The 16,365-nt window shown below is 39.1% G+C and overlaps 1 protein-coding gene across 10 annotated transcripts in view; it reads right to left on the reverse strand.

Moving 5' to 3' along the window:
• LOC6033812 overlaps positions 1–16,365 on the reverse strand; it is a 36,845-nt gene that overhangs the window by 4,965 nt on the left and 15,515 nt on the right. For 9 of the 10 annotated variants that reach the window (XM_038262970.1, XM_038262968.1, XM_038262975.1 and 6 more), the window contains exons 3-5: positions 9,667–10,028; positions 4,038–4,448; positions 139–1,024 (exon numbers count right to left, since the gene is read on the reverse strand). In XM_038262970.1, coding sequence (XP_038118898.1) covers positions 139–1,024; positions 4,038–4,448; positions 9,667–10,028 — 1,659 coding nt within the window. The remainder of the gene's footprint in view (positions 1–138; positions 1,025–4,037; positions 4,449–9,666; positions 10,029–16,365) is intronic. The other variant, XM_038262976.1, reaches the window with a different exon arrangement.

Below are 16,365 nucleotides of genomic sequence, written 5' to 3' on the forward strand. Positions count from 1 at the left end.
TAAAGAGAAGAAAGTAGTTTTTTTTGGTTTTTTGAAATACAGAGAGAAAAAATAGAAGAAAAACCCGTTTTGAAAAGAGTATGCTAGAATTTGGAAACCAACAGGAAGAAGTTGTTGGTTTTGCTAGGGTCAACTTACCGGAACCGCTCTCCCGCGAGTGGCGCCGAGGTTTCGAGTCGTCCTGGCTGGTGCCCATTCCGTTGAGCTTGTCGCTGCCGTTGCTGCCATTGTTCATGGAGTTGTTCCGGGACAGATGATGGCTTCCGGGACGGCCATCCGGCCCGTAGGGTGCATAGCCGGGTGGGTACGAATCGTAAGACCGGTTTTGCGCGTAATTGTGACTGTGATGGGCTTGAGCGGTCGCTTTGATATTTTGCATAATCTTCACGAACCCGTTCTTCGTGACCCGCTCCAAACTTCCGGTGGATGTCTTAAGCTTCGTCGTGAAGCCCTCCTTGATCACCGCTAACCGCTTGGTGAACAGTGACCGACAGAGGAACGATTCGTTCAAGGACATCTGCTTTTGTATTCGCTTCCGGATTCGGTCTTTCTCGCGCAATCGGCTTTCGGCCATCAACTCCTCGTTCAGGGAGCTTTGCTTCCGGAGAAGCTGAATCCGAGATTCGTTACGGGTTATGTGCTCCCGGTAGGCTTGTGCCGATTCGCACAGCTTGTAATCTACGTCTTCACATAATGATTGTTTCTGTTTAACTAGTTTTGGTCTTCGGGAGGCTGATGGCTCAGCGGGTGTGGCTTTCGATTCAGGTATTTGAGCACCTAAACTTGGTACACTTGAACGTGATCTAACTATGGTTTTTGGTGGTGGATTTAATATACTACCTAAGCTCCGGCTTTTCAACCCGGCAGACAGCGGCGGCTCCGGCAGGTCGTCGAAGTCTTCCAGACGTCTCAGCTCGATTGGCAGATCCTTGGCATCCTCGTAGTCGAGACTACTGTCGTGTTTGGTTTCGCGCGAACTCCACGATTCCAGGAACCAGGGGCTCTTTTTGCTGCCGGCCAATTTCTGAAGGTGGAAAGGTAACGATTAGATACATGCTTTAGGTCTCAGCAAATAAAGTTCTACGCGTCTCCACAATATTGTTCCCTAAGAATTGTTCCATGGAGTCACATGATACTGCAGATATTTATTGAGATATTCAATGTACGATAAATTTAGGTATATTTCAAAGTGAATTTTGTTGATCAATTCCTTGCCCTACGCTTAGAATTCTAGATTTATTCATTAAATAACCCGAAGCCTGATTTTTCTGTTACATTCTTAATGGAATTCCATATAAACTGTAACGGGAACTGCAGGCACCGGGTCCTAACAGTTAAAGAAACATTTCATCTTAAGCCGAATAGGACCCTCAGTCCCTCAAAAGCAGAATCCTTATTTTCAGAAATTAGTGAAAAAAAAATCAATTATATTAGACCACAAGTAGGGTAGATTAGTCATCAATGATACACGGGGGACAATGATAAAATGGCTCTTCCAAATTGTAGTTTCAACCAATCGGGGCTGTAGAGGTCGGATCGATCTTATATTTTGGTCAATGTTAGAACACTTTAAAAGAAAGCAGATGAAACAAAAATATGCTGACAATATGCTGATGTAAAAAATACAAAAATCATTTAAAGTTAAAAACCAAAAGTGTCTCATTGATGACTGCCTTACCCTACTTCCAGGATACTTCCTTAGAACTGGCAGCTCTTGTACTCGATCAAATGAGAAGAATCCAAAGTCAAATTTTGGGAATCACTTTATTTTTAAACTTTGTGGAAGCATAACTTTGGATTCCGAGTCCGAGGCGAATTTTACGTAAAAGCTTAAATTTTTTCTCTGGCTAGTATTATTATTTCGATTGGAAATGATTTCTTTCGATGTTTAGTTAAGTCAATTATAGGACATCGACATTTGTGTGCAATCTTTTGTTTATTACAAGATAGCACACAAGAGACGATATGTAAATTTCTGCGTCAAAAGATATTTACAAGAGTATACAAAATAGATTAAATTAGCTTGAATCACCATGCGCTTCGCTTGTGTTTGTAAAACATGTTTTCGCTTTAAATAACATCTTTAAAAAGCTACCTTATTTGTGGACGGGGCTTTATCAAGTACGGATTGTATTAGGGAAATATTTCGATGCACCTACATAGTTCAAATGGTTTGTTCAGATGCACACTTTTAGTGAACAAAAATATTTGGAAAATGTAATTTAAAGCTTTTCAAGCCATATCAAAAACAGAATAAATGTTCACAGTGTTCAAAAGTAAGTTGCACTAGAACTCCCTACGATGCACTTTGCTCTACAGTCATCCCACACATTCGGAACACCCACAAATTCGGAACACTTTTGTGATTATTATTATTATAGTTTATTTTTGACACTTTACCATAACTTGGCATTCGTTTCATATAATACTTTTGTGGTAATTTGTCAATAGGATACAAAATGTAACTTTTCTGTCGACCCTACTAATTTTAGGACCTCTATTTGGACATTTTCTTGCTAATTCACTAGTAAAAGTAGGGGAAATTCTCGTATCTTTGGCAGGTTAAGCAGTCGCTCCTAACTCCATCCAATTTGCTGATTTTCACTATTTAAACAACTAATTTTGCAAAACTTTTGATAGAAACTTGCATGCTCACTTCTTATTGAGCTATTTATCACTCGAGTTCAGTTGAAAACGCTTTTAATTAGCTTGAATGTAAAAGTACTAACCTGCCAACATTAGAGGCACGCTGGAATTAGATGCTGTTCCCCTAGTACTTTTTAAACAAAAACCTGCCTTTCAAGACTATTTTATCCAGAGCAGCAAAACATTTCCTCCAAATTGCCTGTTCCATGATTGTGGGATGTTATTGTGCCTCCCACAATTGTGGAACACCTGAATTTAACTGATATTTTCACAAAAAGAGGTATCAGACCATTCATAAAACATTACTAAGCACGAGTTTTATTGGTTTCAGAGTGTGAAGTCATTATTTTGTAAAAAATAAGTACTCCTGGAAAGAAAAAAAAAAGTTTGTTTACATCGTAAGAAAAAAGTGTTCCGAATTTGTCAATTATCTATTTTCCATGATTTGTTGAACATTGGCCGATCTGTTATCTGTTCCGAATATGAGGGATGACTGTACCGTAATTTGGGGTGAATCGGGACTACGGTCTGAATAGGGACAGTAGTTTTTAGAGCACTTAAAGCTTTGAAATTTGGAAATGGATGTACACATTTTGTTGGCCTGAGTCTGTTCTAACCGAAACCAACAAGAAAAATCTAAATATTGTGCTCCAACATGGTTAAAACTGCTGTCCCAATTCGCCCCATGTGTCCCGATTGACCCCAGTTTACGGTACTCAATTAAATGAAAGTAGTTTAAAATCTGCTAAAATTGATTTCACCGTAAAATATACAAAAATCTGATGTTAATCTATTTAAGTATGTTTGTTTTCCAAGAAAGGTCTAAAAAATAATTGTGATGATCATACGAAAAGTTCTATTTGAAAAAGTGTATTTTGGTCATCGTTATTTGAACATAATTTTAAAGAATGAAACAAAAGCATCGGCTTCACCGGGTAAATGTTTGTTGAAATTGTGTAAACTGTTAAAGTTTAATTCAGATCCACATTACCTCCTTGCCCTGATATACAGTGTAAACTAACAGGATATCGTTTCAATAAAATTACAATTACAATACCAAAAGTTTTAGACATAAATGCTGTGGAATCATATCAAGAAACCAAGCACCTACATTGAGTCTCCTTTTTTGAATTAGGCCATTAATAATAAGAGTTGTGAAATGTCTCCTTGATTTAAACAAAATATTCAAGATGGGCAGCCCAGAACCGAGCAACATGGAACAACCTTGTTGATACAGCACGGGCACCACGTATGGTGTTCTAAGCTGATTGGTGTGGTATGGTAGGTATGTAAATAGTCCTGGACACTCTATTAGCTATTGTGAATTGATTACATCTTAACGATTTTGATGATTTAATTATAATGATCCGCCTCCCCTCCTGTAATTTCACCTGTATGGCTCGTCGCACGAAGCTGTAGCAGGTTTCGCCGGGGGACGACGACGACAGACTGGAGCTGTCCCCGTCGCCCGCCGACCGGCTCGAGTTGGTCGAATCCTCGGTGTAGGCGTGGTACGGCGGCAGGAAGTCATCGTCGTCGTCCTCGTCCGAGGCGGCCGCATTCTTCGATCTCGGCGGTTGCCACGGAATCAGCACGTCCTGGGACTCGAACCGCCGGTGTCGCTGCTCCATGGCCCACACGGTGATGATGACCCGGCCACCGATCCGCAGAATCCGGGCCAACTCCCGGATGGCCCCGACCCGCCGTTCGGTCGTCGCAAAGTGGTGCACCACGGCCAGGGACAGAACCGCGTCGAACGATTCGTCCCGGAATGGCAGTTCCAGATTATCACATATCGCCACCTGTTGAGCACGGTCACGGAATAAAGAAAGAGAGAGAGAGAGATAGAGAGATACTTCATGAGCAAGAGAGAGAAAGAGCGAGAGGTCAAAGGAGAAGAGCGCTTAATTTCAACCTATGGCTTCCGGTATCTGTTTCCGTCGTCGTCCTACTTCTTTTTGTTGTTGGACTTTATTCAAGTATACCGTGTTAACATGCTTGTGCTATCTGGTGTTTTTTGCCCTCCTTTCTGTATTAGGTATATAGCGAAACGAGCCTGGTCTGTTGCCCAGGGAGGAAGGACGAATAACGTCTTAACCATCGTGAAAGAAGGAAAATTCAACCACTAGTGGGGTTTAGAAATGTGAGTGGCGTTGAGGGAAATTTCCATGCCAAAAACATCAAAGAAAGCTTTTATCAAGTGATAATTTATCTGAAGAATGATCATGACAAATTTTAATTCTACAATTTGGTGTAATGCTGTTAGTCGTTGAAGCAACGTCATCGCATCGTTGATTTAACCTTTCTACGGTATTGGGGTTCTTTTTAGACTTTTTTGAAAACTAAATTCGCCATAACTTTTGCAGTTTTCTGACATCAATTTAAAAAAACGTTACTTAATCCACCGATGGTGGTTGGTACCTTCCTCACAATTATGTACATATTTGTTTCTGTAGTAAGAATGTCAAACCTACAAATTTTATCTAAATTTTACTTCTTACAACATATCTACATGGAGTATGGGGTCTAGAATCCCAAAAATCATTGCACGTAATATTAGAACAACACCTACGGGGCAGTTTCATGAAAATTGTTCACTTTCAATAGTTATATTACTTTAAAGTTTTTTAAGCCTTAAGGCGGTAAAAAAATATATCTGTTCATTTTTCCCGGGAGTTTCAAATCAACAAAATCCCGGGAGCCAGATCTCCGGATAGATCCGAACAACTTTTTCATCAAAATATTTGAGATCCGGCCTCTGAAATGTGTACAAATGACACTAAAGTGCTCATAACTTTTGATAGGGTTCTCAGATCTTCAATCTTTTGGGCTTGTTGGAAAAGTCTTTTGATTACCTATCCAACGATGGGCCGCATGATAGATCTGGACAACTTTTTCATCAACATATTTGAGATCCAGCCTCTAAAAAGTGTACAAATGACACTTAGGTGCTCATAACTTATAATAGGGTTATCAGATCTTCAATCTTTTGGGCTTGTTGGAAAAGTCTTTTGATTACCTATCCAACGATGGGCCGCATGATAGATCTGGACAACTTTTTCATCAACATATTTGAGATCCGGCCTCTAAATTGTGTACAAATGACACTAAAGTGCTCATAACTTTTGATAGGGTTCTCAGATCTTCAATCTTTTGGACTTGATGCAAAGGTCTTTTGATTACCTATCCAACGATGGGTAGCATGACAGATCCGGACAACTTTTTCATCAACATATTTGAGATCCAGCCTCTAAAATGTGTACAAATGACACTAAAGTGCTCATAACTTTTGATAGGGTTATCAGATCTTCAATCTTTTGGGCTTGTTAGAAAGGTCTTTTGATTACCTATCCAACGATGGGTCGCATGATAGATCCCGACAACTTTTTCATCAACATATTTGAGATCCGGCCTCTAAAATGTGTACACCCAAAGGTAAAGAGCGAGGGGATAGTCCTCACGAAAAGAAACGTGAGGAAAGTGCTATTTCGCGAGAGTATAGTCCTCTCGCGTGTTCATTCGTTCATTGGAACAGTTCATCCTATTGAGTGGCTTATATGGGCAAATGACCGCCACATAGTCATCGAACCATGGTGGCCCATACGGCAAAGGCACGGTTCAATATGCCGAAGGTCTTGGGTTCGAGTCTCGGTAACGGTACTTTTTTTTTGATAGATGAACTTTTTTTTGAAGATGAACCCATGAGTAAAGTACTCTCGGTAATTTCGGGATTTATCCTCTCCGTCCGCACACAGTACCATTTTACTACCGAATCGTGATCTTTATCCTCTCGTATGCCGATGCCCAGTTCTGGGTGTACTAATGACACTAAAGTGCTCATAACTTTTGATAGGGTTCTCAGATCTTCAATCTTTTGGGCTCATTAGAAAGGTCTTTTAAATACCTTTCTAAACATGTATGATCTTTCAAACTTTAGCCAGAATCGATTTTTTAGCATAACTTTTGAAATACTTAACAAAACTTCATATACGTTAATATAGGTCTTGTGGGACCCTAAGACGGATCGAATGAGACCAGAACGGCCCAAATCGGTTCAGCCAGTCCGGAGATAATCGAGTGCATTTTTTTCGGTGCACGGACTTACAGACATACACACGCACAGTCATTTGCTCAGAATTTGATTCTGAGTCGATAGGTATACGTGCAGGTAGGTCTACGAGGTCGAATTAAGAAGTTCATTTTTCGAGTGATTTTATAGCCTTTCCTCAGTAAGGTGAGGAAGGCAAAAAATATAAAATAAATATTTTGGTGTCTTCCCGTATTTGATACCCTGTTGACCCAAAGGATGAGGGATCGGCCCTAGCAAAATCAAATGGCGTCTCGGACGTCGCGAGGTGCGACGCATATTTTTTTGGCTGGGCCGATTTCTTTGAAAAAAATGTCAAACTTTGAAGGTCTGTACCGAGCTTCAGGGTACTCTAAACTTCAATGTTATATAAACCAAAAGATGCGGAAGGATCTGGCCTACGTGAAATTTTCCGAGGATTCCGAACATGACAAAATTGAGACCAAAAAAGCCGCTATGGGAGCCTACAGGGCAAAAACTAACGTTGTAAAAAGTTTGTTATAGAAAAATCGAAAAACTACGAGAAAAACTGCGATTGGCCAAAAAGTTATTACTGTAGGCTTATAGTCTATGAAATTCCCTAACTTTTGGCTAATAAGAGTATGGGTGTTGGAGGCTGTTGCAAAAAGATATTAAGGTTTTAAAAAAAATCAATTTTTAACAGTAATTTGCAAAAGCTATGAGAAAAAGTTAAACCAATCCGGGCTCATTTTGAAGTGCTTCAAAAGATCTGTCGAATGCATCTAAGAGAGTTGGAAATGATGAAGTTTTACTGAAATGCGAGCAATTTTAAGATTTTTTATGTTTTTTGGACCTCAAACTTCAATGCCCGTTTACCCCACTTCCCTTTGTCGTAGAGGGCTCATATTTGGCATGAGTTCATCTCATGTATAGACAAACAAACGCTGAAAGTTTCATCCAAATCGGAGCACCTCGACACGACCTCTAGAACAAACCGAGCAATATTTACAAATACTGATTGCTTGAATCACTCTGGAGAGTTATAGGCCAGTTCCAGGTGATGCATGTCAAACTTCATGAAATTGAAAGATTTTCCGTTATTCGTTGACTCATCCTGGCCAATCTGGAACCGAAAACAAGAGAAACCCTTTCTCCCGACATATCAAACTTCATTAAATTGACAACTCAATTATATTTATGTTCTTTTTTTTCAGCCGGATATTTTTGATTCAGTTGGTTCCGTTCCACCAATAATGTTTGATGTTAGATGTCAGTTTGTTCCACCATTTTGAACTCTATATTTCGCTTTCTTTTTAAAATTTGTGAAATTCAAAAAATATTCAACATATGCGACAACATTTTTTGTTACTTTGTCTGACAGCAAGGAAGCCCTCATTTTGGCGTGGAAAATCCGTCATAAGCATTTCCTCTTCCTCGCGCGGTAGGAATTTTCCAGTTTTCGCTGGTTTTTCCACGCGAACGCATTCACGAGCCAAGTCAAGTGTGGAGTTGCTCAAGAGGGCGGTAAGTAATACGCGAAGGTCGAAGCCAAAGGTGTGCCCCTCTCGGGACTTGCTGGGGGGCAAAAGGTGTACCGCCGACCATAAGTAGAACTTTGTACATCAGATGAGGGGAGAATGTGGTGATGTGGGGGATGGTAAAGAAAACAACAACCAAGACCGCCGGGGCAAATCCTAAGCCAGACTGCCGTTTTGTGTGACGCGCTGTCTATTGGACAAGAAAGGGAAGACACGGACTTTGGACTATCCTCCTTTCTCTTACTGTTATCCTTGTTGTATTTTTTACTGCAGTGCGCAGATATTTTTGCATAATTCATGAAAATTTTCATTCTGCTGGAATTTGCTTCCGTGAGCAGCAGCAGAAGAAGTCGTGGTTGGTGGTGGTGGTGGCGGTTTGTCTGCTTTTCCAATATTGCACAAACATACTTGTAGGTAGGTTTATACACATAAACACGAACAATTTCGAACACTCCGTACTCCCTGGAATGGGACTCCGGTTCTGTTTGGGGAACAATCGTTACCAATATTGTCTATGGCCGGAATGGCGGGCTTTACGAATGAATGAACACACGTTTGCAGATTGAAATTTTTTGGTTCCAGAGGGTACCCATTAGCGTGGTTCACGTTTCTATGAAAAAGACAAAAGTTGTTATTTTGTCTTGCATCAACCGGAATTTCGTTCTTTTATGTCCCCAGAAGCACTCCTGAAAATTTGAGCCCATTTGGTAAGGTCTAGGAGCTCCAGTTTTAATTTGAAATTTATATGGGATTTTGATTTATTTTCCATGGGAAACTATCTTTTTACATTGTATTAGGATTTTTTATAAATCGATGAAATGACTTGATTCTTATAGTAGGAGATAGGTTTTGAACTGGGAACAACTTTGTAGAACATACCAACATGCTAGGAAGTGACCCTTTAAAGATACAGATACTTTTAGATGGTGGCTGGCCCCTTCAAAAGTATCTGTATCTTTAAAGGGTCACTTCCTAGCATGTTGGTATGTTCTACAAAGTTGTTCCCAGTTCAAAACCCATCTCCTACTATAAGAATCAAGTCATTTCATCGATTTATAAAAAATCTAATACAATGTAAAAGATAGTTTCCCATGGAAAATAAATCAAAATCCCCAAAAAGAAATTTTCAAATTACTGAACAAGACAAAATAACAACTTTTGTCTTTTTCATAGAAACGTGAACCACGCTAGTACCCATCTTGTTTCGAGGCAAGTGTCTTTCTATTCATGAACAATCACGTATTCACGTCCATTTGTGTATAGTGCAGTTTTACAGCATCTGGTGAAATTGCATTTCCGGGAATGAATATTTGCCAGATTGGACTCACAGAAACTATTTGTTTTTATCTGGATGACTGTTGATTACACCGTGTAGCACAAAAATTGAGCTACAATTCGTCACAAGCTTGAGGTTTCAGGTCCCCAGAAACTCACCTCGGCCCCCTTTTCGCGGGCTACCTTGGCCAACCGAAAGCACCGGTCCACACCGATGGTGCAGATCATCGGGTTGAACCCGGACAGGTACCGGCCACTGCCGCAGCCGACGTCACACACGACCGAGCCCGGATCGAGGGCCGCCAGAAACTGGGCTACCTTTGGCCGGACCTGTCCGACTGGATCCTCGCAGTGTTCGTACACGTCGTGCACGTAGGCATGCTCCAGGGCTGCGGACCGACCGGTGGCGTCAGTACGGCTGTTTCGTTCCAGCGTTGATGTCGCCGTTGCTGTTGGCGCCGCCGCCGCCGTCGTCGTTGGGGCTGCCACCGGCGCTGTCGTTCGGATCTCAGACGTTTCTTCTGAAATGGGAGGGAGGAGAAAAACTGGGGTTAAGAAAGCTATTATACTGGCTGACGACGAGCCTAAATGGCTTGGGGAAAAAAACTAAAATGTGATTGCTGCTATTGGATTATTTTGTGGCACATAGACAACATAATTTCATTACATGGTTTTGTCTGGCTGAAAAAGTATAATATTCGAGACTGCATAAAACCTTTTTAAATAAGCTCTTCATGCTTCATAACATTATCATATAATGCCCTCTAGTAGACAATCATATTAATACTGATCAGATAATTAAAATAGATTATGTGTTTGCTTGTGGAGTCGAGTAACTTTTCCAGTGCTCTCCACAAAGACCCGACTCAACCGACCCCGATTCCGACTCCGACCCCAAAAATAACTCTGGGACCCCTCTTTGATTTGCGTGAAACGTTGTCCTAAGGGGTAGCTTTTGTCCCCAAAAACTGGAATTTTGGTTCATTGGACCTTTAAAAAAAACTCCAGATATATAAACATAAGGGGTTTGCTTATAACCATCACGAGTTATCGTGATTTCACGAAAAAGTATTGAGCAATTCTCTGAAATTTCGGTCATTCGATTTTTTTTTGTATTCAATTACGACCTTTCAATATTACGACCATTTGAAATGTTAGTCTTGATTTAAAATTTTTGATGATATTTTTTTCGAAAAGATCGGAAAATTTCACAAATGTTTCATGTTTTAACATTGTAAATCGGACCTATAGTTGCTGAGATATCGACATTAGAAAATGGTGGGTTGTTTGGGTGAGACTTAGAAAACATCAATTTTCCTGTTTTTTAACCTTTGCATGGCAATATCTCAGCAACTAAGGGTCGTATCAACAAAGTCCGAAAAAGCAAAATATAGAGAATTTTCTCAGCTTTTCAAAAATATTTTTTTCAATAATGGGCACTATTTTTAAAAAATAAAAAACTGTGACTATTTCCAAAAAAGTTACCCAAAAATGGTTATAACTTGAAAACGGTGCACTTTATCAAAAATTCACTAAAGTACTTTTTGTTTGCAAATTCGATTTTACATCGAAAAATGAAGTTGAACAATTTTTGCGACCAATATTTCGATTTTTGAAAAAATCTGTATTGATTCAAAAAATCATAACTCGGTCAAAGATTTTTTGCCCATTCCGGAAATTTCTGGAAAGTTGGCCTTTTATGTCCTTTAAAACGTATCAAAAAATAAAAAAAAATAAAAATAGTGTTTTTTTTTTGCAAATCAAGTTTTAGTGACTAAAAGTTAAATAAAAAATCACCAAATTTTTTTTTACCGTGTATCATTTTTTTTCAGTGTAGTCCATATCCATACCTACAACTTTGCCGAAGACACCAAATCGATCAAAAAATTCCTTCAAAAGATACAGATTTTTGAATTTTCACATATCATTTTTGTATGGGCAGCTGCCAAAATTGTATGGAAAATTATATGGACAAACTAATGATGCAAAATGGCTTTTTTGGGCATACCAAAGGCACCACAAAAGTTTCAGCCGGATTAAAAAATACAAAAATTAAAATTAAAGAAAAAAGACCGATTCCGTAGAGAACTGCTCTATTGTAAAAGTTGCAAAAGGTTTCCCTTTGTTGCGTTGTTCTTGTCAGTCGTGGGTGACGATGAACTGCTATGATCGACAAAACCAACTTTTTCAAAACTTTTTTTTTTCGTAAAATCGCGATAACTCGTGATGATTACAAACAAGCCCCTTATGTTTATTTATCAACATTTATTAATACTCTGCTCTACAACTTTGTAAAATATTGATTTAAATGGAAGAAAATGAAAAATTTACCTTCTTGGTTAATGTAGATTCAAAAAGTACATCAAATTTTAAAATTTCAAAAATGACATTTTTTGATGAAAAATACGTTTTTTTCGGAATTTTGAGTACGACATGAAATCGGACGTCCAGTTTTACATAAAAGTCCTTTTGACACCAAATTTCCATTTCAGCACCATGTCTTTTACGCATACTCAAAAATTACCCCTCTCATAAAACGGATTTGAAAATTAGCCCACTTCACCTTCGACCCTTGCATTCCAGGAATTTGACGACTCTGATTTGTTGAGTTCACACTCGTTCATATTATTTTAATTTTTAATGGAAATTAGCATGGAAAAATAATTTTAAAAGACTTTGGTGAATCGCACAATAGAGTTATCTAAGCCCGATCTCACGCACACTAGCTTACCATTTGTTTTTGCTGGCGGGTACAAATTTTAACCTAAAAATCCTTCATGTACGTACACGCAATACATGCACACGTAGATAACTCTATGTGCATGTACTTTTGTCACACAAGTGACTTTTTTAAAGAGTCATGATTGTGATCAATAGGATTTAATCAAATTATTTCAATTAAATTTCTCAACAATGTCGACAATGTATCAATGTTAGCGATACTTGTATAAGAATGAGCTTTGCTAAAATACACTCAGGAATTCAAAAAAAAACAATGATGATGATGATGGTGAAGAACGTTGAAGCAACCGCGGTTGTGTATTTGCGCACGACCCGAACCTCACGTAGAATTCAGCGCATTTAATTAAGGCTCAAGTTTTTGGCCATTTGCATAGACCGATTGTCTAGGAGGCAAACTGGCAGCAGCATCAGCAAACAGACAATAAATGCTGAGAAAGGGTGGTTCAAACTTGGGAATACCGCCGCCGGTTTGGGAGGTGGGTGGCAATATGGATGGATAGACGAAATATTTTCTCTCCAATTTAGAGCATTTGCAAGTATAAAATCTCCATATATAGAGGCATGATCCCATTCTGTGTATGAAACGGCCACGTCTTGTCGGATGCGAAATGCTTTCTGACAGTAAAACATACCGAGGGTAATGGACTGTAATTTTGGCAGCGAGATCACTCAGGAAATTGAGGTCTCTTAGTCGATAACTTGTTTGCTATAGAATATTTTTAACTTTATAAATATAAAAGAAATTAACTCTATCATTTAGAGTTTGTAACAACTGATTTTTTTTATAACAAACATTCATAATAAATCTCAGTTGTCTAAAAACATTACATTGCTTGTTTCTAAACTTGAAAATTTTGATTTAGAATTTACGAGAAGTCCTAATGTCAAACATTAAATCAACACCCTAAATGTGTGTACACATTTTCGGTAGCTGGACCTGCGGCACTATACTAGCTGTCTTCTGAACTACATCATTTTCTTGCCACGAGCAGAGCTCGATTTAGCATAACTGTATCCGAATGTGAAATGAGCATTCTTTCACTAACAAATATCAGAAAAATGTGCAACACACAAGACTTGTCGTTTAAGAGATTTGTTGGTGAATTCTCTATGGTCATTATTGCAGGCTATACCCTACAAGTGCAGTACAAGTGCCCGTTTAATGTTGCATTTGCGTTTTGATGCTTTCAGAATATGCAACGAGCACGAAATTGACTAAACTTGTGATGGAGGTCATTTTAGATAAAATTGTACTATCATTTGATGGTAATCTCTTCGTTTTGTATGATGTTGCAAATGACACACGAAATATCATATATTCATGGTTTCAGTAACATGTTTGCACTGAGAGCTTTTAGAAATTTGAGACCTAGTCTTTCCAGCTCTATTGCATGCTTGATACATTGGGTATATTTAACCTATTATTAGTTCTTTTATGCCTTTCTCATATCCCATAACCGCACTCATTAATTAACTTGGAGTGCAATCATTGGCGAAATCAATTCGTAACTGCTTCAAAGATCATTGATTTATAGCCTCTAGCTGACATCTTGTGTGCGTCCAGCCATCAATGGACACTGCTCGGACAAGCGCGGTCCGATGACTTTATGGTTGTCCATAAATATCAATTCAATGCGCAAAAATAATCGCCCAAATGGCGGCAACTTTTGCGGCCTGCGTCTTGTGTCTTTTTGCTCCATAAATTCCATTAGAATCTCTTGAGACTGTTGTTTCGGAGGACACGCGTGCAGGCTGGAGTGCGTGGGTTATAAAAATAAGCCGTTTATTTCTGTGGAAAGACCATGTATTTCTGTATTTGTCTTTTTATAATACAGTGTTGATCTAAACAAAATGTGTATAGAGGCAGGTACGTTAGATTGAATTAAATAAAGACGTGTGATGCATTTTTTGGGACAAAAGTTACCCCTTAGGACTAAGTTTCATGAAAATCGGAGGGGGTCGGGCAACATTTTCCGTGTGAGTTGGTAGAGTTACTCATATAATCCGCTAAAATCACCGTCTCCAAACCAAGCGATGCAATCATCAACGTATACAAATTATATTTTTTTTCGAATTTCCATTCTTTGCAGGCCCATAATTCAGGAACCAATGATAAAAATATGAGAATTGTGAAAAACTGTCAGCCTTTCGTTAAAAAAATTCTGCAGTTTTCTAAAACAAAGTACTGCATTTGTTTAGTTTTTCTGAAAGAACACCCGATTTTGAACCAAGCTGAAAAGTTGGCACTTTCGTTAGTCAAAATAGAGTTTTTGCCAATTAGAGTAACACCATAAAATCGAATCACGCTAGATTATTTCTTGAATATTGGAAATTCAATCTTAAAATTTTTTTTTTATTGTTTATAATTGAACTTATTATTTTAATGGTTTTTTCCTTTTGTCCTTCAGTAGATTTACTCGATTCCTTAAGCACCCGCAAATTCTGTTCCCATTAATCAGCTGTTGAAAGGTAGTCCACATCGCAGCTAAGGATAATTATTTCACACATGTTATGCTTTAACAACGAAATAAATGAAAAAATAATTTAATTTATACACTGAAATCCCTATGATGTGACACCCATTGTTGTCAAACGAACGGGGTCACTTTTAATTTGACACCCTCTTTACACAGAGCGACAGAGCTCTCACTTACCATTATACGTTTGGTTTGATTGTAACTATGAGTCCCGTGTAAAAAGTCACAGGGCATTACTTTTTAGTTTGACTTTGTCAAACCACCAACAAAACAAAAAAGTGTCAAACGAAAAATGACCATCATCAGATTTGCAAAAATAAAAACTATTGGTTGTGATTTGTATTTGTATTAATACTTTAATTGTAAAGACTTGTACATAAAAAAGAATCCCATGTTGAAAATTGGCTTCTTTGACCACAAAGAATCGATAGACAAAGTTTCATACGTTTCGCAATGATAAGTCGATTATCAAAAACATTGCAAATTGCTCAAACTAGAAAAATCCGTTGGAGGCAATTGTCTGGAATACACCACAACTTTCTGTTTAACAACTGTTCTTGATAAAATAATTAATCTGATCCAAAATTAAAAAACGAAACTATTGGCACTACGCCCCCCGGGGCATGGCCTTCCTCTAACGTGGGATTTCTGCTCCAGCGCCTCTGACGAGACAGGAGAAACCGGGACCGACGTTTTACTTCACCATCCGATAGAAGCTCAGTGGATAAGGCGGGAATCGAACCCGCGTCTCATAGCATCATCGGGATCGGCAAAATCCAAATTTAATCGGGATCCAAAATTAACATAGCCATTAATTTCCCATTCTTCGACACTGTTGTACAACAAAATGTCACCACTTTTGTTCAACACCCGTTCAAAGCCATAAGCTGCCTCCCCCATCCATTAAAGGTGTTATTTTTGGATAAAGTCATAATTAAACTGCAGCCAGCCAAGAGCTTCCTCATCGGAAGGCAGCTGTGCTGATCGTGGTTCAGGGCCTTCCGTCCCGTCCACCAACCAACCAACAAGTTGAAGAAACTTTTCCTCCTCGTTTGAAGAGTCGGAAAAACGGTCGAGGGAAAAATAATAATAACGATTTCCATTGCGGCAGCAGAGGAAAAATACCATGCCACAAATCAGCTGAAAATTACATCCAATTTTTGATGCCCTTGTAATAGATTTCCTCCAGTCCGTCCGTCGCGTGCTGAGTAGAGGTTTTTCTTTGTCTTATTTTCTGTGTTGTTTCCTCCCTATCGATTGTACAGTTCCTTTCGTTTGTTTCCACAGTTGCTACTGCTGCACAGTTTTAGCAATACAAACTAGCCTTAACGCTACTACTGTATATACAGAGCTCCACAGCTTATCAGATGCCGGAGGGTCGTTTCCTCTATTGCGAGGACGAAACCTCGACTTTCGTTGGTGTTTGAACTACCGCATGTAACCACGTGATGTCTGTGTCAGCGCTCCTGGCTCCCGGCTCAGCTGGAAAGTGAATTTCCACGACTTTTCCAAGGTTCGTCGTTCGTTTTCCTCCTATTCAACCGTTGCTCAAATCGGCCAGTGCATGCAGCGGAGCTATTAACGCTCATTCTCATCCTTGTACACGATGGCCCCCGGTGGCGGTGGAATGCCTTCTGGG

This window comes from Culex quinquefasciatus, chromosome 3 (assembly GCF_015732765.1).
Source record: "Culex quinquefasciatus strain JHB chromosome 3, VPISU_Cqui_1.0_pri_paternal, whole genome shotgun sequence".
Classification (NCBI taxonomy): Eukaryota; Metazoa; Arthropoda; class Insecta; order Diptera; family Culicidae; genus Culex; species Culex quinquefasciatus.